The sequence below is a fragment of the Lichenostomus cassidix genome, chromosome 24, assembly GCF_008360975.1.
Source record: "Lichenostomus cassidix isolate B80296 chromosome 24, HeHo_3.0, whole genome shotgun sequence".
Classification (NCBI taxonomy): Eukaryota; Metazoa; Chordata; class Aves; order Passeriformes; family Meliphagidae; genus Lichenostomus; species Lichenostomus cassidix.
Genome location: NC_139504.1, coordinates 3,624,245 through 3,648,809, shown reverse-complemented (window position 1 = coordinate 3,648,809; position 24,565 = coordinate 3,624,245). Strand labels below are relative to the sequence as shown.

Below are 24,565 nucleotides of genomic sequence, written 5' to 3'. Positions count from 1 at the left end.
AGCTCAATTGGCATAAAAGCTGCCTGGACGCTTTTACTTCACATGCCCGAGGCAAACCGGTTTGCCTTATTCCATATTCCAGTTATTTCAGGCTTGGCTGGGCAGAAAAATTCCAAAGCTATGGATTTTCCAAGAGGAAATTCTTTGCTGGGAGTCTTATCAGAGCAGTTGCAGCAGTGAGAGCTGCGAAACTCTGTTGTTGGGGTTTGGGTGATAAACTCCACCCTTTTTCTGGCAAGCAGATGGCAAAAGACACCCCAGGAGAGATGCACCCTCCTGGTGGGGTTAGGCAGGGGATTTTAACCTCTGCTCTTCAGGCAGAAATGACTAAATCCTGATTAAAACTAAATCATGTCGAAAGTTACTTTTTGTCCTGCAGATTATTCCGTGTCACTGTCAGCCTGTCCAACTGCCTTTAGATAATTTGCTGTCCCAAGTGCAGCAAATACATGATTTGGAATGATGGAATATCCAGAGTTATACCTGAGAGTAACCTCATGCAATCACTCCAGTCAGAAGAACCTCTAACTCACCATTTCCCCTGCCTGTGTTTCATGAATCATTCTGAAAATCAAAGTTTCTACCCGACCCGGACATCTAAAGTGACAAAACCACCGTTTGGGCTCAGGTTGTGCTGTTGTCACCGTTTTGGGTGAGGGCTGCAGTGCGAATTAAAAGCGTGATAAATAATTATTTCACGTGATTAAAGTATGAAAGGGCAAAGGTTTCGATGCCTTAATAATTTTGTTTTTCTCTCCATGTGTCTGTAACTCAGTGTAGTTCTGTGCTCTTACAGAATGCTGCAAACCTCTGTTCCCAACACATTTAACCAAAACAAAGCTCTCTGGATAGAAATTCAAGGACATATTTGTTACCCTTGTTTGCAAAACATGTAAACGAGGATGGAAAGGGGGAAGCAAGGCCTGGGGTGGTTAATATAATGGCCTGAAGGTGTGATTGGAGAATTAGGGACCAATGTGCTAATAAGGCAAAACTTATAAAAGGTGAAGAGCTCCTGACCCAGAGTCCATTTTGAGTGTTTTACCTCGAGATGACTTTGCTTGCCCGAGTGTACCTTGAAAGCCTTGAATAAATTTATCCGCTTTTTATACCCCTAATTCTCTTGCCCTCTGTTTCAGGATGCCTGTTTCAGACATCAGTTCGGCACAGAGTTTTGCAGGTGGCAGAGCTGGGGGGCAGCGTGTCCCTCCTGGAGCAGGACAGGGACCCTGAGTGCCACTTACGCTGCACTGTCACCTGCAGGGCGCAGCTCTCCTGCCCCGCCTCGTTGGTGGCGACACACTGGTACAGCCCCGTGCTCATCCGGGTGAGATTCTTCAGCAGCACCTGCCCGGGGTTGGAGATGTCTGCAACGGGAAAAAACAACCCCGGAGTTGTTAGAAACAATTTAAAAATTGTGTTTTTACAATTTGTATTTCTCTAGTCAGGATTTGTTTGTCTTTGCCTGAGGTGAAGGAATTTTTGGAGGTTTTTTTTAAGGAATGTTGCACCATTTAGCATCTCAACACAGTGGGAGTAGCCCGAAAGACTATCAGTGGCCTTTAGTGGAACATCAGCTCCAAACCTCAGGCATGGTCAAACACATATAGTCTGAGACAAGAGAGATAACAAAGAATACCTAATTAGCATAGGAGACAAGAAATCTGGATCCAATAGGAAACCAAAAACTAGAAACTGCAATTTGGGACCAATGAGCACTGAACCAACACTTTTCTGCGAGTTTTGACTGTATAAAATATCTGAAAAATCCAGTAAAATTCATGTGTCATGGAATGATTCTCTCTGCACACCTTGGCTGTGTGTGGACGAGATGATTTCTGAGGAACAGAACAACATCCTGGCCAGAGGATAAAGTAACGCCTTGACTCTCTAACATTAAAAATACTGCTGGAGGGCTTTTGTTTCTCAGGAGTAACTGAGAAACTTGAACTGTGGGTAGCGCATTGGGGCACAAACCGGACTTTGGGGTTGGAGCAACTTCCACAACGATGGGAAAGCGATTTGTTAACTCCTGGAGCATCACCGTCCCCTCCACCCGCCGCCCGCCGAGCCCCGAGGGAAGGGAGGGATGAATTGCCCGACTTACTGACTCTGGAGTTGGGCGGGAGGTGCTCTGCTCTCTCGTCCTCCGGGCTGATGCGCTGCCAGCGGTAGGAGATGGGCGCAGTGCCCGAGGCCGAGCGGCACTGCAGGGACAGCTCCTTCCCCTCCTGCAGCTCCCCTTCCAGCCAGCACTTGGGCTTGGAGGGTTTCTCTGCGAGGAGAAAAGACAGGCCATGCAGACACCTTTCCTGTGGTGGTTAAAAGCTTCCAAGGTTTGCCTTCCCTGGAAAGAGCTAAGGAGTTGATGCCTAGGATTTTAGCTTTAGTGTATCTGTAGTTTTAGTGTGTGGCTCTGGACTCCATATAGAGTGCTAAAGCTCCTGTTCCCAGCATTTTTTAGACAAAACAATTCCTCTCAGTTGGGAATCCAAGGACACTTTGCTGCCTCAGGGCTCCAAAATATGTAAATAGCAATGAATTGGGGGAGCAAACTTGGGGTAATTGACTCCATCACCTGAAGGTGTAATTGGATGATTAAGGCTCAATAGGTTAATGGACAGAATTTACAAAGTATTAAAAACTCATGACTCACTGTCCATTTTGGGTGTAGCCTCTCGAATAGGCTCTGTCTGCCCTAAATGCACCTGAAGGCCTTCAATAAATTTATCTGCTTTTTATTCTCCTAACTTTGTCCACCCTCTATTTTAGGAAACCTCGTCAGGCATCAGAATCACACCAGGGACGGTTTTTAGGGGATTTTAGCTACAACCCCATAGTGGAGCTGGCTGGCTCAGTCATAAAAATGACATCCTAACACTCCATGTCACTTTGCCTCATGGTTACTTGCACCAGTGGAGCTCAACCACCACATTCCTCTTCCAGGGACAATTTAGAGAACATCTTTCCCTCCCTTCACTTCTCCAGCTCTTCCTTCTCCCCTCAGTATCCTGCAGGCCACAGGACTCTTCCTGGGATCGCCGAGTGTGTGAAAAAGAGACTGAAAACATGGGTGGGAAATGCCAGCCCCAGCTGCTGATTTGTCACCTGCAGTGACTCGGATCAGTTGGGCTGCTGCAGGGACACCAAGTGCCAGTCCCCAGCAGGAGGTGTGGGCAGGCTGATGGCAGCTGAGATGGAATATCAGCCTGCTTTGGGTGATGAGATCATCGGGATGCTTTGGGCAGAATGGGTTTGCAGCTCATCACAACTACCTCCCACCAGTTCTGGAGGCTCTTCCTGTGGCCTGTCCTTTGCCAAAAATTGCCAAGGCAGACAGAATTGGGTGCTGAAACACGATCTGTGTATTTACACCCTGCCGAAATAAATCTCTCCCCGGGAAGTGAGTCTGGATTTTTATTTTTTCCCCCCTGGGAGGACAATAAAGTGTCCTTACCTACAACCTTGAGGGTGATGCGAGCCCACTCGTACTGCCCGGCGTTTTTAACCTTGCAGATGTATTTCCCTGCATCGCTGGACTGCAGGGAGATGATCTGCAAGGATGCATCTCCAGCCAGGAAGTTGGAGGTGAAGGAAACACGACCTTTCTGCTCCTCGTTCAGGTCATCATAGACACGGCCCCCCGAGTAGGTGATCACCTAGGAGCACACAGACATGGAGTTGTCGTTTTATTTTCACATGGAACAACAAATCCGAGCGTTTCAGGAACTCCACACTGTGATTAAGTGACTTGTCAAGGGTCACACAGGCAGGGTGGGAAAGCAAACCTGGATTTCTACCCTGAGAATGATGTATGAAATATATTTCTCCTGGAGATTTATGCTGGGCATTGATACAAGTGTTGAAATAGATAGCAGTTTGTGCCACGACGCATCAAAGCACTCTGTGGGTTTGGCTGTGCTAATTTACACCACTGCAGACCTCATTTTTATAAGGCCCAAACTGCTGTGTTTTGTCCTGAAACCAAGGATTCCAAAAGTGGGCCTGCAAAGCCCAAGGTTATTCTGCAAGCCTGAAGGGCAATTCTGAATCCTGAACTTTATCTAACCAAGATTGGCTACACTTAAAAAAAAATTCCACTGTAACACAACCTGTCCCAACCCAGCATGTGTGGATATCAAATACCTTTTACACATTACAGATCTCTCTCCATCGGCTGTGTTTGCTAAACATCAGAATAAATAAAATAACTTGCAAACATCATCCCAGCAGCGCTGTTAAACGCAGGGGATGTGGAAATAAAGTGATTTTCTCGGCAAACCCACCGCTTTCTGCACCGTCTCGGAGATGTGCAGCAGCCACTCGATGTCCAGGCTGCCCTGCTCCAGCAGCCCCAGGCGGTGGTGGCACGGCAGGGTGACGTTCTCCTCTGCCACTCGCTTGAATTCCGTCTGAGCCTCGCAGAACCAAACCGAACAGGAGGCTGCAAGACAAACCCCAGTGGGGTTACCTGATAAAATTTCGCTGGATTCTTCCTCATTTTCCTCCCAGCAAAGCTCTACTCCCTGCACAGATTGCAGCTGATTTGAGGAGACATCGATCCATAGCTGGGAATTTTCACACCGATATTGGAGCAGATGGTTTCACACCCTGTCAGCTGGCAGTGCTCACATCTCACCCACACCCTCTGCACACCCCAAATTCAGGATCACCCCCCCCAGCTCTGCCTTCACCTCTTACTGCCTCAATTCAAAAGCATCATTTCCACCCAGAAAACCTTCAGTTTATCCCTCTGGCACTCTGGCAAAAGCTTGGAGTCTCTTCTCTAAAACTGGATAATATTAATGTATTTCAGCGCTGGAAATAAGCAACCAGCCCAGCAAGAAGAGGGTTAAACTTAAGGAAACCGTGGGACAAGTAAGATTGGGAAGTAGCTTTGAATAGCAACGTTCAAAAAAGAAAAGAGTTGTCAAAAACGCTTCGTCAGGGTCTGAAAAAGAAAGAAAAAGCAAAGTGCTGAGCGGATCCACTAGAGGGAAGCAGAGCCCTTGGAATGTGAGACAAAAAAAACCCCAAAATGGGTGTTGACGCCCTAAAATCTGACCCAGGAGGTGATGCACGGCAGGAAAATAGGATGTTCAGCTAGCACTGCGTTAGGCACAGTCTGCTCGAGTTTTTATTCTGCATCCGTGCTAAAACTGAACAAAAATCCGCCATAAGTTCCTGGCTTTGCCCATCTCCAGCTTGAGGACGTGGAGTCACCACGGAAAGCTCAAAGTCAGTTAAAACTGAGCCACAAGGTCAGAGGGAGGGGAAAGTTACAGGCGTTGGGGTCAGGGATGTCCCAGGTTAAAACCAAAAATTTGCCAACCAAATTTCCGTGGGGATTTCTGCCCTTTGGGATATGAATCTTCAGAGGGATCTTGGGTTGTTCTGCAGTCTTTGCTGTTCAAGACAAAATCCTAAAACTTTTTTTTCCTTTTTTTCTGTTTTTTTTTTCTTTTCTGTGAAATGAAGTGGGAGGAAATATTTTGCTTCTTGGGCCAAATATTGCAAAACTGATGAAAACTGGGGAAGTTTGCAGCCCTGGGAAGTCACATGTGGGACTGAACACACAGTCCTGGGAGGACAGAGCATAAGAAGTGCCAGTTACGCAGGCTGGATTTGTTCCTGTACTTTTTATATTATTATTTTCTATTTATATGCTTTTGTACTATTTAAACAGGGAATGCTGAACCTTCAATTGAAAAGCAGACAGAAGATTTACATCCAACACGACACTTTCTCATCTTTTCCACTTTTTTTCAGAATCAACTTTTAGAAAATTCCTTCTGTTCCTGCTCCCATTCTCAGACCTACCCGAATTACCATGACATTTTGATATTTAATTCATCCTTCCCAACCCCTTTATCAAGAGTTATCACCCACTTTGTGCGTAAAACAATGAGAATTTCAACCCAGGTGGAATCTTGCCAAAGCCCAATCTCTCCTCCCCAGCACGAATTGATGGCAGTGAAAGCTCCTTTTCGGCCACATTAGCTGCTTTCTTTAAAGGGAAAAGTAATCCACTTTAGCACTGCGTTCGCAGCTCTCAAAGCTCCATCTGCCAAATACAATTAGGATTCCTGCCCAGGACGGATCCAGCTTTTCCCTGGAGCCCCCGCTGCTGCTCTCTGCCCTCATTAGCGCTCCAATCACTGATCAATAACCTTAATTTAGCCCGCGGTGGGGACATTCACACGGCATTTGTGACATTTGTGGAGCTCTGAGGGTTTGGGCAAAACCTGTGGGTTAAAACTTCATCCTGGTCGAGGCTTTTCGTGTGAAATTATAAATATTTTGGGAGATTGTGACAGTTTTCGTTCCTTTCGCGGTGGGTTTGGCAAAGTTCACACCTTGGAGTGATTTTTGCTGCTCCCAGAAAATATCTGGGGGTTTGAGGGAGAGTCCTGTGCTTGTAAATGGAAAATAGGGAGAAAAATCAGGGAGATATCCAGTGGAATAGCAAAAAAATTCCTAAAGATCCCTTTATTTTTCTCAAAGAACCAGAAATAATTCGGAGCTGATTCAGCACTGATTCAATAACCAGGCACTGTGCAAACTTTTCCATAACGTTATTAGGAAAAAATCTTATTTAAAAATCCCTGATTTGTCTCTTTAATCCTTATTAATCCTTTAACAATGCCTGAAAACTCCCAAAGGATTTTGAGTTTTGCAGCTGCTCTGGGCAGCACCCTTCACTTTATTGCTTTCCAGTCACCTCTACCTGTTAAAAGGAACCCAAAACAGCCTCATCCAAGTACCCAAAAGTACCCATCCAAGTACCCAAAATTAGTCCCAAAAATCCAAAGAGAACTCAACACGAACAAATCTCATATTTTCCATAATTTGGGGAGGGTCTGGCTGCAGCAAACAGGGATGGAATTGTGATTTATGTGTAGCTATCTGCTGGAATTTATGGAATAGGAGAGGAAAAAGGAGTGAGGAACAGATGCAGGTCCCTCCCAGGTTATTAAAATTGCTTTATTATCCAAAGAGGAATAACCATTCCCTGAAGTTGTCTGGAGTTGTGCAGATGAGGCCTTGCAAGGACAGCCCCAAAAAATGAGATGCTTTTAACCATTTCCCTGCCCAGTTTAAATTTAATTTCCAAGACTTCCAGAGGAATGTGGAAGTCCAGCAGCACTGGCCAGGACTCAGGGCTGGATTGCAAAAAGATTTATCCCTGGGAGCCCTTTGACTCCAAACCTTCCCCTCCCAAAGCCCTGGGTGGCCTCAGCGCTGGATGCTTCACTCAGCAGATGAAAAAAAGGGATGATTTTCCCAGCAATCCCATCCAAAATAATTCCACATTTCTGCAGGCTCCGCACTTCTTCCCCCAAAACCCTCATCCTCCTTCCACATCCTGTGGGGAATGGCTGCTTTTGGATTTACTCAGCTCCTGTCCCATGACTCCAGCAGGAGGTGGGATTGGTTTTCCTACTTATTCCAACTCTTTTTTTAAAAATGTTTTTGGATGCATTGGCCTGAAGGCTTTGGTGCAAACCCTGTGTGACTCTTCTCCCCATTGTTCTGAGGACAATAACTCAGCCAGCACCCTGCAGACAGCAGAAAATGATCCTCTCCTCCTCCCCATGTTGAAATCTCCATGGAACACACAGCAACAAAGATTTTAATCAAACCCGAAGCCATCCAGGCTGTGCCCACACGAGGTTGGCCAGGGAAAGAGCTCAGAGGGGATTTTAGCCTTTCTCAGCCCCTTCTGCCTTGCACACATGGCAGGGTTTAAATTATAAAAAAAAAATCCATGGACAACAGCCTGGATCCCTCACGCAAAGATGTCAGTGTGGAAGAATTCCTCAGAACTCATTTCAGCATTTTAAGGACTTCTCCTTTTGTTGTAAGAGGGTTTCAATTTCCTCAGAATCAGCCCTTTGAAATGAGTGTAGAACTAAGGAGGCTGTGCAACACAGCAAGCAGCAAATGCTGAATAAACTGGGATTTTATTTGGCCTTATCACAAATTATGTCCATCCCAAGTTGTGTTTCCATGCCTGAATCCTTACCAGGATCCCACATTTTCACATCCATGCTGAAAATCCTTCACATCCATCCCTCAGAGTGTTTCCATACCCATCACCATTCTGTGTATGAACACAAACACACCCACAGCCCAACATCAAATATACATTGCCAGACGAGCAGAATCAAAGGGGAAATAAATGCTTTGCTGACGTTTTTATTTGTAGGCAAATTCACGTCCTAAAAGCTAAAGAGCTTCCAGATTTTAAATCTTTCAGTAGGTTCAGAAGGTTTGAATTAGGGAGCAATGCTAAAAATAGATTCTGCTATTTAAAAAGTAATAGGTTGGGCTGTATCACTGAACTGCTGGAATTAGGAGGAACAGCCTAGAAAAGACTCAGGGAATCAAGAAAAAAGAAATGCAGAATAATTCTTTGTGTGGCCCAAACCATATCTGCACCAAAGCTCATTTCAGATGTGAATATCCAAAACAGATCTTCAAAAATTTCAGCTTCTTCAGGAACAGCTGTGAAGTTTATCCTTCAGCGACATTTTTTATACTTTATTTTGGCTTTTTATCCAAGATCAGCCTCTATTCCAAAGCCCTGATGTCCAGGGAGGAGCAGAAATCCAACCTGCAATTTCCCTGCAGCTCCAGACCTCAGAAGCCACTCAGGGAACGCCTGAAATCTGCTGCTGAGGAGAACTTCCTTCCAGCCAGCAGCCAAGGCAGGAATTGCAGCTCGATCCACACCCTCAGTTTGTCCCCTGTCTGAACAATTCCCGTCTCACCTGTGACAGGTGCTCTGCCTGTTTTTGTTCGTTAGGATCAAAATGTTTCCTGGGTGAAAGTGTGACAGGAACAGCGAGCCAGGCCTGATGTCAGGGTGCATCACATCCTCTCCAGAGCAGGAATTGTCCCCTGCAGACAAGTTCTCAACTGTTTTGTTCTGGGGAGACTCCTAAAAGTCATCCTCATGTCTGGGTGACTCCACTGACTGGAAAAGGGATCCTTCCCAGGAGGAATTTTTGTCCCCTGTGGTCCTGAGTCACACACTCGTCCCAAAATCCAGGCTGGTGGAAAAAACACCTCAGTGCATGAAGGAGGTTTAATTAATTATTTCCATGTTGGAGCTGCTCTCAGCCAGATCTGCTTTTTTAAGTACTTCGTTTTAGTAAAAATAATCCAAATAAGCAAGAACTTCCTACCTAAAGCTCAAATTAGCCCAGAGAGAATAAATATCCACAGAACTCCACCAGAATGTTCCTTTAGCTGAATAATCCTGCATTTTGCCTGGCTATTCTTGAGCTAAAATCAAAGTGTCTGCAAACAGAATGTGTCTAAATTAGGCATATACAGGAATAATCTATTTGGGAGTTAAAACCAAAAAGCCCAGGACAGCCTGCAGCTCTGATCCACTCCCTCACAGCCAGGAATTCAAGACATTTCACATCTGTTGGAGTCTCATCTTGCTGGAGGAAATGATTTACTGAGTTCCTCGATGAAAAAGCAAGAGCCTGCCCCCCATGCAGCACTAAGGAGAAAAACCCCAGCGTTTTGCAAGCAGCACATTCAGAATCTGAGCTGCTGGGGCAGGAGGCTGACAACGACTTTTATGGCCAAGGAATTACATCTCGAGCCGAAGTCGCTGGGCTGCTTGCGTGACTTGGGAGTTCAATCAGCGAGGAGACCACAGACGAGTTCCACACTCCAGCATTTGAGGCTCGGTGGGTCTTCAAATGAAACTCTTGAGAAACCAAACAGCTTCCCCCCCCAGTGCTGCTCGGCAGTGATGACAGACTGAACAGCTCTAAGCAGTTCTAAGATTTTTGTCCCCTTGGACTCTCTTCCCCAGTTTTAAACAGGACAAAGAAAGCTGTGTTGGTTTATCCAGAGTTATGAGGAGAACCCAAAAGGTCGCCAGCCCCACTCATGCTCAGACCACACCAGCCCTAACAGTTACCCTGACAGCGTTTGGGGCCAAAATAAACATCCAGCAGTGTCTCCTTGCAGACAGCTCTGCTGCATTCCTGGCGCTGCGAGGAGAAGAGGCGGGAGGCGGCCGTGCTCCCCTGGGGACAATTAATGCTGTGCTCGGGGACATCTGCTCGCTGTGTTCCTTGGCTGGCACTGACACACAGGCCAAGGGTCGCCTTCTCCCGAGAGCCCCAGTGCTCCCAGTGACCACGGCTTGGCCCCAGCATGCTGCCTGCAGCCTCCCCTCCGCCTGCAGCAATTCCGCGGTGGGGAGAAAACATCCCAAATACGAAAAAAGCGAGATAAAGGGGCTCTCCCTGCCCGGAACAGGCTGGGGGGAAGGAGAGGGGTCAGCCCAGCCCCATCCTCATCCACACAGCGCTGCAGAGCCTCTGCAATTGGAACCACATGTGCTGAGCTGGGGGAGGCTGAGCAAACACAGAGTCCTGCATGCGGCTGGGTTTCCAAGTGGTGACGTGAAGAGTTTGGAATTGAGGCTGCAGAGGAGAGAGGAAGGCTTGGGGAGAGCAGGAAAACCAGCATTTCGCAAAGCAAAGCCTCTGGATTTTGGGGGTTTGCAGCAGCTCAGCAGGATGGGGCTGGAGTTGGGCTGGGGATAATTTACCAACAGAAATATCAGCAGTGCCCAGCAATCCTTCCTTGCATTTGGAAATCCTTCCTTTCTTGGCAAATCCAAGATTTTCCTTAGGAAATCTTGGCTGAGCCATGCAGGGATGTGGGAGAACTCACCCAGCAGCACAGCAGCAGTGCACACCCTGTGTGAGTAAATGTCTGATGTCTGGAGGGGATCAGCCACCCTCCCTAGCAGCAAGGCTGAAATATTCCCCTGGGAAAATCCGAGGATTCCCTGGTGGGTTGAAGATTGGTGAAGGACAGGTCCTGCAGTGCCCAGCGACCTCATGCCACTAGAAATCTCACCTACAGTAAAGAGGCAAAACTCTGTCCCTAAAAATGCCAAAGTGAACCTTCAGCACCAACCCACATTGAATCCAAAGCTTAAAAAGGTTTGAGAATACTGGAAAAAAGCATTGAACACTCCATTAGTCAGAGACCTTCACAGGCAGCCAGCAGCTCTGGATGTGCTTTCCGTTTTCTCCTTGCACTTTAAAAACTCCAGGAGATTCTGGCTTTACATCCCTGGAGAACAGAAAACAAGGCACCAGCACTGCATCTTCCCATTTAACGCTTCACGGAGTGCTTGTGCACAGGAATGTGTGAAATGCCTTTGCCTTCGGTCCAGGCAGTTTTATCACTAAATTAGTCCAGGTGTCTCCTGTATCAGCTCAGCCAAGCCTTTCAGGGATGCAGCTGGGACTTTGTCAGTGCAGATCTCACATTCCTGGAGGGAAGAAGCACCAATGGCTGTCTGATATTCCCTTTTTTCCCAGGCATCTCTGGGCTGCTTTTTGTACTTAAAGCTTTGAAAGAACAAAAACCCCTAAACATTCCATCCCAAAACATCGGAAATTTCACTCCTTCTGCCTGGTTTCAAAAAACTGCGAGCAGGAAGATGGTTTCAGTAATAATTTCTAGGATTTCTCTTGTCTGAGGAATATTCTTAGGCCTCAGTCTCCCAGGGAATCTCTTGTTGCTGTCAGTTCAGGGAGCCACAAATGAAGGCACAGAGAAATGAAGTTCTGTGCCCAAGGCAGACACCGAGCAGAATCCAGAATACAAACCCAAAGAGACAGCAACAAAACTGTTTTCAAAGCAGGATTTGTCCATCAGAGCTTTCCTCGCCCGGTTTGAAATCCGAGGAGGAGGTTGCATCAGCTAACTCAGAAAACTGGGGAGACGGGAAGAGAGTTGAGAGATTGAAAAGGATTCCTGATAAAAATGTTGGGGTGAGGATTCCCTGTATTATTTTTATCCTTTTGCTTGGAGGTGTAAGATTTTAATCAGGAGGCAGTGAGCTGCTGGGTGTCCTGGTGTTGCCTTTTTGGTTGGTAGGAATGTGAAGCAGCCACAGCAGTAAAGGGAAAAGGGAATTTACCTTCATTTTAATAGGATCTTTGGTGCACATTTGTCAAAGGTGAAAACACGCTGAGAAGCACATCTTGTACAGTATGTATACAATTTTATGGACCTCACAAATTAACATAGCTACCTAAATCCCCCCAAAAGAAACTTAATAAATGAAGTCATTGTCCCTCTATTCTAATTACTCACCCTAAATGAGATTACAGCCCAGTTTACAAAATATGTTCCAGAGAGAGAGAGAATCCATCCGAGGTTGGAACCTCTAATTCTGACAGAGTTTAGATCTCTGGGAATGTTTGGTTTTGCTGCTTTGCAAAAACCCCAACTAAGCTAAATATCAAACTACAAGAATTATAAATATGTGGGGCTAAGGTACAAAGAGTGTGTAAAGGGTACCAGGGAAGGGAATGGCTATAAAAATATAGTAAAAGGGTATAAAAATGTATAAAAAAGAAAAGACAAAAAACCATCAGGCACCTCTGGAAATTCAACTCGTTCTCAACTTGCCATAAAGAAACTCCAGGTATTCCCAGGTGAGCTCCATCCCTCCCTGCAGCTTTCCCCCAGCTCCCATTTCCAGCAGTCTGAAGGCACAGCCTTCACTCCCAGCTCAGCACATGCCTCTCACCTCCCCGAGATGTTCATCTGTGGCTCCTAATTGCACCTAACCGGCTGTGACATCTCCCTTCCCCGCTACAAGCGCCGCTAATACGATACAAAATGAATGCCTAATGTATTAACACTCTGTCACTTTTCATCTCCGCTCAGCCTCAAAGCCACGGCTACCCCGAGGCACAAAATGAGCAGCAGCAGCTCCTCCCCAGCACCCCCAGAAGTCCTGGGAGGGGGAAATGAAACTCTGAACGCTCCAGAGATGGAGCCAAGGTGCAAACTGCACAGGCTGAGGAGCAGCAGCTTCACTCTGGAGCAGTGGTGAGCAAACTCTGTCAATCCAGATGTTTGCAGCCTCTTTCTCATCCATTCCGTTGCAGGCAGGAGCAATTATTTTCCTATTAATTGAAGGCAGAGTTAAGAAAATGAAAGAAACCTCATTGTTTGATCCTCATCTTTCGCTGGCTCTGGTGTGAACCAGATGGAATTAAATAAAGGATCAACTTTTTAATTCTGGTCTCTGGGAATCAACTCCCTCCCTGCTCTTCCCATGGAGTTTGGCACAGCTCTGTACCAGCTGCAAACAGATTCTGGGAATATGAACATCTTTCCTCTAATTTTTTCCGCCGTTTCCAGGGTTTGCAGCATCTGGACCTTGCCCTGAGCTCTCAGAGAGGAGGAGGAGCTCTGAATCCTCCTTTCTGAAGCAGTGAGGATTAGTGAGGAATGCAAACCCCACTGCAGACACTGGGAGAGACTCCCAGCTGCATTTCAGGGAGCTGGAATTGCCCAGGGAACTCACTGCAGCTCTGTGAGTTCACACTGCTCTGAGCTCAGCCTCACCTCGAGGTGTGCTCACCTCACCCCTGTGCTCCAAATTATCCCAAATTTCTTCTCAATCATATTTCCAAGCCAAGGACTGGGCTGAACACTGCGCTGCTGAGAACTTTAAAAGGAGACAAAGCACAGTTTGGAAAGGATTCTCCCTTTGCAAAGGGGAGCAGAGCAGCTCTTTGGGCTGACAGCACTGCACATCCTGAAATTCAGGGAGACACTGAAAACTCAGACACAGGAAAGTAAGAAATGTTATTTAACACGAAGTATTTAACATCATTCCTGCATTTTTATATATATGTTTTTGTTTTCAGTGACCCAAGGTGTTCTCCTGCAGTGACAAGAGCCAGAGGGGGATTCTGCTCCCCACAGGGCTCCAGCTTTGGAGCTAATTGCCAAATCCCAACTTCTGGATCCACTCCACCTGACAGCAGCCTGCAAACCTAAAAAGGACAGGATCATGCACAATAAAAAGTGCAGCAACACTGCTGCAGCCTAAGAAACAGCCTGAGAAAATGAAGAAATATTAATTTTTTTTTTTTGCTTCTGTCAAAATTTTGGGAGATTTAAAAACATCTGGGAAATTGCGTTTGTTGTTTTTTTTTTCAAATTGTGTTTATTGGTTGGTTTGGGGATTTTTTTAAACTTCTTTACTTACAAAGCTGTGCCCTTTCTTTTTCAGTTTGAGTGTAGATGTATGAAAATGTTCATCTGTAAAGGTTCAAAGGATGAGTTAAGTCCCCAATTAGGATTCTTGGAAAAGACATCAGGACTAAACAGGAAAGCAGCTCCATTTCCCTTCCCTCAGAAAGATGCCCAAATTACCACTTTTCAATTCTGATTTTAGCAACCTTTCCAAAATGCAGGTGGGAAGACCAAAAATAAAACTTCAGCTTTCCCTGAGGTAGAACAAAACCTGCCAGCGTTTTGGGGGGACAGAGAGGGATGTTATTGCAGAGAGCTGAGTCCACGGGAGCTGCAGCACTGCTGATGGTCACAGGGATGAGGCTGGCAGGGAAGCAGATGTTCCTCCTGCCCACCCTGGGCTCCCCTGCCAGCAGCTGAGTTGTTACACACATTTTCCATGTTCTCAAATACCAAGGGTCCTGCAGAGCCCCCGGATCTGTGAAAGCCCAGGGCCATGGCTGGAGGGAACCCTGAGCGAGGAGATTGTGAGCTTCTCTCCTGCCAAATATTCCTGTGACCTTTGCTGGGAAAGAGCAGAGCAGTTCCCTGGCACAGAGAGGGATGCCCCGAGTGAGGCTGGAGAGACAGAGCCCTTTGGAAGGGCAGGGATTGGGGATCAGCCTGCTGAGGGCAAAAAAACCACCCTGAGTGAGAGCTGAAGCCCTGGTGAGCAGCAGGGAGTTTCCAGGGGGCTGAGCAGGGAGAGGTTTGGAGGGAGGAGGAGGAGGGTGAAAATGGGATTCAGGCAACAGTGCTGCTAATTGGATGTGAAAAGGGCAACCCTGATCAGCACACACACTGCAAAGGTCAGCTGGGAATGGGGAATGAGGAATGGGAATGGGGAATGAGGAATGGGAATGGGGAATGAGGAATGGGAAATGGGGAATGGGGAATGGGGATTGGGGAATGGGGAGAGAGGAATGGGGAATGGGGAATGGGGAATGGGGAATGGGAGCACTGCTGACCAGCCCCACACTGGGGGTGTTCCTCCCTCCTTCTCAGGCCATCTCCAGCTCTGGAAACCATCCCTGTGTCCTCATTCAGACTGATGTCCACACCACAGCTCCACCAACTGATCTCCCTAACACCAAGGAGTGTTTTTATCAACAGCCCTGACTTTTCACAAAGCTGAATAAACATCAGAAACCACTGGAGAAGAGTCTGAGAACAAAAATCAGACTACACTACACTGATCCCATCCTGGGAACAGCTAGTTTGGATTTTCTTTGATCAAAGCATCATCTTCAGAGCCACTTTTTGAGGACAACAAAACACCTGCAGCACCCACTACAAACCCCTATATCTCAGTTTTGCCAGAAGTGAACCACAGGACAGAGGAGGTCAGAAAGAATTTCCCAAGGCAATCCAAATCCCCTCCAAGCAGACACTCTGATGATGTTTGTAGTCCTTAGCAGGACTCATCCAACATTTATCTCACTCTGGGGAGCCCCAAACTGGGCAATATCCCCTGAGGGAAACATTTCAGCTCAAGGTAAAAGGGAACCTCAAGCCCTGCAGAACAAGTTGGGTTTCCTGTTCAAGCTGCAGCTTCTCTCATCTCCCTTCTGTCCTTTCCCATCTGAGTGAGGAATCCTGCAGAGCCTCAGGGGGGAAAGAGGTAAAGCTGACTGAGGGAACAGGAAAATTGAAGGAATCAGAGCCAGACTTGTCAGAGGTGCACAGCTGGGTGGGAGAAGTCCTAACAGGGGAATTTCAGTTCCAGTCAGATTTTGGGGAAAAAATTCAATTTGAGAGCAGTCAAGCACTGGAATAGGATGTGGAATGAACATCCTTGGGATTGTTCCAAAGGGAGCTGAGCCTGCTGTGAGCCACACACCTCCAGAAATGCCTTTTCACTGACTGCTCTGTGCCAAACTCCATGGCTGGAGTCAGGGATGGATCCTGGAGAGTCAAGTCTTCAAACCTTCGTCTTTGCTGCTTCACTGCAACATCTAAACTGCCCCAAAATAGGCACAGAAAGCTCTTTTCCTCTGCAGAGGAGTCCCTGAGGGGCCACAGGTGGTTTCAGGCACTGTGACAGCCCAGGTGAGCTCCAAACCCCAGCCTGGGTGGTCTGGGGGACAATAGAGCTCAGGATGTGATGAATTCAGCCTCGTTTTGTGCTGAAATTTGATTAATTCAGCCTCTTTTTGTTCTGAAATTTGATGAATTCAGCATTTCTGTGCTGAAATTTGATGAATTCAGACTCTTTCTGTGCTGAAATTAATGAATTCAGCCTCTTTCTGTGCTGAAATTGGATGAATTCAGCATTTTTGTGCTGAAATTTGATGAATTCAGCATTTTTGTGCTGAAATTGGATTAATTCAGCCTCTTTCTGTGCTGAAATTCATGAATTCAGCCTCTTTCTGTGCTGAAATACCTGTGAGGAGGTCCCAGCTGTCACTCTCACTCCAGTATCAGCTCTTTCCCATCATGTGGAAAGGAAAATAAACCAGTGAGTGGTCAGATCCATCACCTGATATTGTTTTGGGATTGCCTGAGGTTGCAGGGCAAAACATCTATGAAATATTGGGGTTTTCCTGATGTTTATTTGGGCAGCACTGAAATTTGGGAGTGCTGTTAATGAATAATGAATTTGCCACAAAGTAGCACAAGAAGGGACGCAGCAAATATTCAGATTTTACCCCAGCAGGGTATTTGATATCATTCAAAGCTGTGATTTGGGGGATTGAAACCAGAACTGGGGAGCTCAACCCCTCCAGTTTGCTTCCTTTCCCTCCTGTGATGTTGGAAATACAAATAACCCCAAGTTTACATCTGCAAACCCCACAAAATCTGCTTTCCTGCAAGGAATTTGTGTTATTGCAAGCTAATGTTCCAAGGGGTTCATTTTGGCTTCAAAAATTCCCGATTTTCTGGAGCCAGAATCGCCACGAGGAGCCACCAAAATATTTGGCTGCTCTCTGCAGCACTCATGGGGTTTTTTTGCTGGCTTGAATTCTTCAGGAAAATCCATTTTCTGTAATAGGAGCTGACACAGCTTCTCCCCCTGCTTTAAAAGGCATTTTGAGGCAGAAAAAAATCCCAGATAAAAGCACTTTGTGCGTGGAGCTCTCTGGGCTCTGCTGTTCACCCTCAGCCCCTTCACCTCCTCCACAGCTGGGGGATCCAAAACAGCCCAAAAACTTCTGCAAAACAGCCCAAAAAAGTGAATTTCTAAGTTGTTTTTACTTCCCAAATCCCAGAATTTGGGATAATCTGCATGGTGGGTTTATTGGGGTGAGCTGGATTTGATAATCCTGAAGGATTCCTTCCATCTCAGGGATTCTAAGCTTCTCTCAGGGACTTGGGTGACAACAAAAGGAAGTAGAAAAGTGCCCAGAAAAGGAAATACTCTATTCAGGAGTGTCATTTATTTACTTTTTTAAACCTTATAATTTTCACTTTTCTTCCTTGCGTAGGCAAAGATCCCACAGTGCCACCTGGGTGATAAAAAAGGACCAAAATCACAACTTTTCTCTGTTAAAATCTCAGTTTTCTCCTCACTGGAGCTCTGAACTCTCCCTGTTTTCAGTTTGCAGGGGAAAAACAGGTATAGAAAACAGGATGGATAACTCAGGGTGGGACAAGAGTTACCAAGGTGGGAATAAATCTAAAATTCATGATGTCCAGCCAAAGGAAATCTCTCACCTGGCAGTTTTCATCCCCTAACCATGAGGCCAAACTTTAACTGCAGCTAATTTTTTTTTTTACACAGTTTTTGCTTAAAAAAATATCAATTTTACAGAGTCTCATGCAAGGCACCCCTGGAAAAAAAGGCTTTGCTGACTTCCAGAGATTGACACCTCACAGAGCCCCCAGTGGGATGGGAAAAAAACCCCAAAATCAGCTCATTCCTTCTGGTTTCCAGCTAGGAGTGGAGCCAGCCCTGAGCTCAGGCTGGGAGGAGGTAATTGGCTCTTTCCCAAAACATCTCTTCGTTTTCCGAGGCCTCTCCAGCTCCACATGGCTAAAAAAGGCAGCTGGAAAATGCTGTCCTGGAAATTAAAAATGCTGCATCTCTGCCTCTCTGTCCCTCCTCTAGGTGAGTTTTGGGGAGCTCTCCCTTCTTTGGGGAGCTGGGATTTCACACAAGCCTTGTTCTGTGAAATAATCATGGGGATGATGAGCTTTCCTGGCTCTCCCAGTATTCCTGGCTGGATTTTTCCAGGTGTCAGGTTGGAGCAAATCCCCTCCAGCTCTGAGGAGCTCCAGGCCTTGAAGGAAAAGCACTCAGTTTCTTTTTCACTCCATGCTGGCAGCTGGGAATGTTTCCTCCTGAACCTGGCACTGCTGGTGCAGAAAGGAAATGTTTTCCCATTCTTACTAAAAATGGCAAGAAAAAATGGCATTGTTTGGGCTGCAAGAGCCAAGGGGGTTTTTTGGTGGGTTTTGGGGTTTTTTTGTTGGGTTTTGGGGGTTTTTTGGTTGGGTTTGGGGGTTTTTTACAAGGTTTTTTCTGCCTGGAATTGTCCCAGCACTGGGAACAAAGGCTCCACACCAACTCCACCAGCTCTGCTCCAACATCCCAGTGATCCTTTTTATTTTCATTTCATACCAATGTGACCATTTCAGCTCCAGTTCTGAATAGCTGATATTAATTTCGAATTCAGAATAAAACAACTCTTCCACACCACCTCCCCAAGCAGAGAATTCCAAGAAAATCCCTTCTCCTCCCCACCCCAGCCACCCCTCCCTCCAGGACATCTCAATTTCGGGACCAGTGGTGGGGAAAAGTTACATAAGTGCTGCAGGAACTGAGGGGGAGAATGAATGTCAAAGCTTGCTGGAACATGAACCCGGGAGCCTTGTGGGTTCAGTCTCCACCATCCATCAAACATGATTAATTTTAATGTCACAGCGTTTTAATGTCAATTACTTTTAATGTCACAGCTTCCTATTTACTGCTGCGGCCACATTTGGGAGCTGAGAAGAGATTTCCCCCCCAAAAGAACTTTTAGGATGGAATAAATAAACAATTTGAGATAAATGCTACAAACAAGCAGCAGCCTTGCCTGCTTTGGGAAGGGGATTTATTCCAAAGGAATATGGAGAATTAAAGCAGCTGAGGCTTTCACATTCAGGGCTAAATTACTACTTGGTAAAAATTCTCTTTTGCTTTTTTTTCTGGCTATATAATTTGGCAAATTCCAGGTCCTAGCTGGAGATGTGGATTGGTATTATTTACATTGGACAAGGATATATTTTATTTAGCTGCTGCATAAAGAATAACTAAGCTGTGATCCTGGGCATCTTAAAATGTGTGTAGAAAAAGAGACACCAGGCAAGTTGAGACTGAGGAAGAAACTCATAGAAGAGGATTTGAGACTTAAAACTTTTAGGTTATCAAGTGGCTTGGGGAAAAAACAAACAGCTGAAGGATTTTTTTTGCAATTCCTCACAATTTCAACCCCCTTCAAATGCCACCCATTTAGCAGCCTGTGATTGCACTCAGATTCCTCTGGCTTTGTATTTTCCCCGAACTTCTGTTGGTTAAATGTTATTTTAAAGAGCTGGTAAGGTTGACAAAGCCTCAACCCCCCTGGGGTTTCTCAGGAGGACAAAAGCAGCCTTGTGGATATCTTTAGAACAAATTATAAGGCTGAGGAGAAGTCAGGCCTCTCATGTGGAGCTCCGATGGGTCACAAAGGATATTTGAGCAGACAGACTGAAGGAAAACAGGAAAGTCAGTCAGACACCTGCATGGTCTGTTTTAGTGTGAGAACTCACTTGGTCCAGTCATTGGAATAAATTTGGAAATAGATTTCTGTACCTGCATTTGGACTTTGTGGCGATTGATGAAGCAGCTTTGTTTCAGAATAGAGATTTTTAGCCCATAGCAGTTCAATGGGGCCTTGAAAGTGCACAGTTCCACCAACTGAACTCTCAACCAACAATAAAACTGCAATAGTAGATCTTTCAAAGCAGAATTAGGTGAGTTTTGATGGAGTTTCACCGATTTCCAGTGCAGCAGAGAGCACAGAACATCACCACGGAGTTCCCAGCTTCAGACCCTGCAGCTCCATCAGCACCTGGGTGTGACAAACTGCTTGAAATTTAGTTTCCATCCTGCCTTTGCCAACCTGCCAGGCCTCCAAGAGGCTGATATTTCCACGACTCAGAGCTCTCAGGGGCTGTCCTGATCCCAGCCCGGGCAGGCTGATGAACCAGCCTCCCTGTCAGATGCTGTTAGCATCCAGGGCTCATTAAGAACCCAGGCTGGGATTTCCATGACTCAATGAGTTGAGATTCCCTGGAAAGAGGGAGATTATCGCAGCAATCCATCGGGGTGGGTGTGACACATGCTGTGCTCACCTGGACACATCGCTGCTGGTTTTAAATAGATTTACTGGGAAAGGTGAGCAGGTTGAGCAGGAGGTGCAGAGAGCAAATTCGGACAAAATCCTGGGTGTGACAGCAAACAGCCTGGAGCATCTGCAGCCTCACAGAATTCCCAAACCCAGCTGGGAGCAGCCTGGGGGTCCTGCAGGGTCCTTCCCCTCACCCAGACTGAGCAGGAGCTCCTAAACAAAGCCCCACATTCCAATTATTTCCACATTTCTTCCATCCTGACCCAGCCAGAGACAGAGAGCTGCAGGGAGATGGGGGTGATCAGCTCTCCACCCCATGGAGAGTTCTCCATGAAACTCCCAAAAATCCAAAGCTCAACCCCCTCAACAGGTCCCTCAGCCTGGTTTTGGTTCAGCTCCTCCATCGCTCTGAGAAAACCTCTTTTCTCTGTGACATCAACTCATCAGATCCACTCAAGTTCAGCAGTTCGGATCCAGAAACTCAGGCGGTGTCTGAGCTTTTTATTTCAGCTCAGATGTGAGCCATGAAACATTAAAAAATCTCAGTCAGCTCGAGTTTCCTCCACAGTTTGGTTCCCTTTCTCCCATGGCAAGCTGGGAACTTGCTTGGAATGATGGGATCATCGAGGCTGAACAGCATCCCAATTTTAATTCTGAGCTTGCAGTCCTTAAAATCCTTAAAATCCTTAAATACCTTGAAAAAGACAAACTTGGAGTTACAGCAATAAAACAATTCCAGCAAAACCTGACACATCTTCCTAGCCCACAACAAGCACAGCAGGAGCAAAACTTGACTTGTGTAGTTTTTTGGCAGATTCTCACCTTTCCTGTCTGGAGATGTCTAATCCTACAGAACAGAGATCATTTCCCAAAGTGGCCTCGTTGGGCAGAAGAGATGATGCTAACACTGGCAAAGGGAGAAATGGACCCATTTTCCCCAGGAATTATGGAAATTATATCAAGAAATGGAACATCCAGCTGCTGGAAAACAGATTCAAAGTGCTTCTCTTCTGTCCAGAAAGTTATTTCTGTCTATTGAGCCTATTCAGAAGGAAAGTGAAATTAGATTTATTTCTCCAAGATAATAAATCCATGGTTTTCCCAAACTGCCTAATATCCAACAATAAGTTCTCCTTATAACTAATTGATTCCACTCGTGGGTTTTCTTCCATTTCCACCTGATACTGAATTTTTTCAGAGTGAAACAATCATTTAGATAAATTCCTCTAATCCTGGCCTTCCCAGCTCCTTACTCCCGTGTTTGCTCTCAGGCAGGAGCAAGAGAAGTGAAATTCTGATTTGTCTGCCCAGAGAGCTCCCAAGGCAAACTGATGGAATTGTGAGATCTCCCAGGGCTGGAATAACTGAGACAAACCTGGGGAGCCACAGCAGGAGGAATTCTGCCTAAATGAGCACCTTGGTTCCTGCTGATGGGGAAAAACCGGCTGAGGAATAATCAGTTTTTTATATTTTACCCTACTCCTGTGTTCTTTCCCTAAAACCAGCTCCTGGTAATAACTGGAAACAAGATAACAGGTGAGATGAGTATCTTAAACAACTGGAAACGAGATAACAGGAAAAGTGAACATCTTAAATAACTGGAAACAAGATAACAGCAGAAGCGAACATCTTAAACATCTGGAAACAAGATAGCAAGCAACATTTTAATACAATATTTTAGACAACTGGAAACAAGCTAGCAGCCTGAGTGAATATTTTAAATAACTGGAAAACAGCGAACAGCCTGAGGGGATATTTTAAATAGCAGGAAGCAAGTGAGCATCCCAGCCCTGATTGTACCTGTTATTATTCTGTGCCACATCCTCATTACATTCTGGCACAGAATTAAATGTGTGACTCTTGCACTGACAATTAACATCCCCATTTTCTCCTCTTGCTCTATCTGCAGTGACAGGAATACACATCCCTGATTTCCCTCTCTCCAGCCTGGATTTCCCTCCCAGACCTCCTCCAGCCCAGCAGAAAGCAGCAACAGCTTCACAGCGCTGGGAATTGTTTGTTATTTTTTTGCTTCGTAGAGAAGGGGAGAAAAAAAAACGAAAGAAAATAATCAAATAGCTCCACACTGCAGATTATTGGAGTTCATCAGCCCAGACTGCCCCATCTGGCCCTCATTAATGGCCAGAAACAAACCCAGAGTGTCTGCCGGGTGGTATTTGACATTTACACACAATTAGCCAAACTGCAGGGTGCTGGTTGATCCTGAAGGGGTTTTTTTGGGGTGGTTTTGGTACCAGGATGGTCAGAGCAGGCAGGATTTCCAGGGTGGGTGGTGGTGAGGACAATTCTCCTGCTCAGAGCTGCTCCTGGCATCCTGCAGGATCCAAACTGCTCTGGCAGGAGGGGGCCATGGCTCAGAAATGTTTTATTCAGGCTGTTTATCCTCAAAAGAGCCTTTTCCTTTTAGATTAAATTATCTGGCCTCTGTTTATCCTAAACACAGGAGACAGGGCTCAAGCATTTCCTCTTTTAGGAAGTGTGGTTGAGTGTGTTTCCTACAAAATTTATAAAGAATTCAGGCAAGGGCTTGTGTGGCTCCTTAAGATTTCAAAGCTTTCTTCCCTAAATGCTGCAAGAGCTGCCTGTGTCAGCACAGCTCCATCCCAGAGACACCAAATCCAAATGCAAGCAGACAGCAGCATGGGCTCTTTGCAGAGGGCAGCCTGATAAAAACCATAATCAAATTATTTACCAATACTCCCCGTTTGGTCTGAAGACCATAAACTCCATTATATAATGAGATATTTCCCTTTTTTTTCTTTTTTTTTTTTTTCTTTTTTTTTTTTTTTTACAGCTGGGGAAGCCAAGGCTTCAAAAGGGTTTGTTTAAAAGCCTTGGATTGGAGAGTTGAGATGAGTTCATCAAGAGCAGAATTGAGTTTTAGCATGGAAATTTTCATTCCAACAGATGACAGAGTCACCGCTGGAGCTGGGAGCAAACCCACAGATTCCTGTCTTCCCATCTCTCCTCCTCACAAGGAATTATGACTTTTTTTTTTGGCTATAAAGTTTTAAATGCGATTTTCCAAGCTTGTGCTTCCTGCAGGAGGTGTCCACCTCCACCTGAAGCAGAGGGAAGTGCCCTGCTCAGTTTTCCAGGACACCTGGAAGTTGGATGATGCTTTAAAAGCAGAAAAATATGCAGCAGACACAGCAATATAGGGGAAAAGGGTATTCCCTTGGTTTTAATAGGATTTTAGGTGCACAACTTGTCAAATGTGGAAATATGCTGAGAGCACATCCTGTATAAAGTGTATTCAAATTTATGGACACCAAAAATTAGCATATCTACCTAAATCCCCCAATAAGAAACTGAATAAATGAAATAATTGTCCTCCTATTCTAATTACCCTCCCTAAATGAGACTACAGCCTGGTTTACACAAACATGTTCCAGAGAGGAGGTTGGAGCCTCCAGTTTTGAGACAGTTCTAAATGTTAGTTTATAACATTTATAATGATAGTTATAAATGATAGTTTATAACATTTATAATGATAGTTATAAATGATAGCTATAAGTCTTCCCATGCTGCAGAACCCCAAACTAAGCTAAATATCAAACTACAAGAGCTATAAACATGTAGGGCTGAGGAACAAGGAATGTGTAAAGGATACAAGGAGAGGGTATAAAGATGTGTAAAAAGGGTGTAAAAAAAAGATCAAAAATCACCAGGATGACCAGCAGAGCCCACCAGGACACTCTGCACCCCAAAGCCCAGCCCAGCCCTGCTGCTGCAGGAAATCCCATCTCTCCCAGCCACCCAGCACATTTCCCCAGCATCTCCTAGGAAAGTTCATCAATTATACACAACTCCAGGATCAGAGGGGGACAGGAGGAGATGAGCAGCGACTGCTGCTCCAAGGGGCTGCAGGAATAACCCTCCTGTCCCCACCAGCCAGGGAAGGAGGCAGTTTGTGCTCACCCAGCATCACTACCTGCCTGATTTTTGCTGTTAGAAATGCCTGCCTGGCACCACCATCCTGCTGCTCCCTCCACCAGGGGAATTCTGCCTGGGTTATTTTTAATTCTGCCTCATAATCAGGCCCTAATTTTATGCATATTGGCTGGGGATGTTTTCCCTTTCCTTCTACATTGTCAGTCTGCTTGTCACATCCTTGCTGAAGGGGATTCCTCACTCGG

General features: G+C 45.8%; 1 protein-coding gene and 1 long non-coding RNA gene across 2 annotated transcripts in view; one reads left to right on the top strand and one right to left on the bottom strand.

Moving 5' to 3' along the window:
• CLMP (CXADR like cell adhesion molecule) overlaps positions 1-24,565 on the bottom strand; it is a 43,601-nt gene that overhangs the window by 6,019 nt on the left and 13,017 nt on the right. The window contains exons 2-5 of the mRNA XM_085081614.1: positions 4,287-4,444; positions 3,458-3,659; positions 2,108-2,275; positions 1,245-1,367 (exon numbers count right to left, since the gene is read on the bottom strand). Coding sequence (XP_084937740.1) covers positions 1,245-1,367; positions 2,108-2,275; positions 3,458-3,659; positions 4,287-4,444 — 651 coding nt within the window. The remainder of the gene's footprint in view (positions 1-1,244; positions 1,368-2,107; positions 2,276-3,457; positions 3,660-4,286; positions 4,445-24,565) is intronic.
• Positions 14,767-15,251, top strand: LOC146427490 (uncharacterized). Its single transcript, XR_014856373.1, has 2 exons — positions 14,767-14,900; positions 15,097-15,251. It is a non-coding gene; the product is annotated as an uncharacterized LOC146427490 (long non-coding RNA).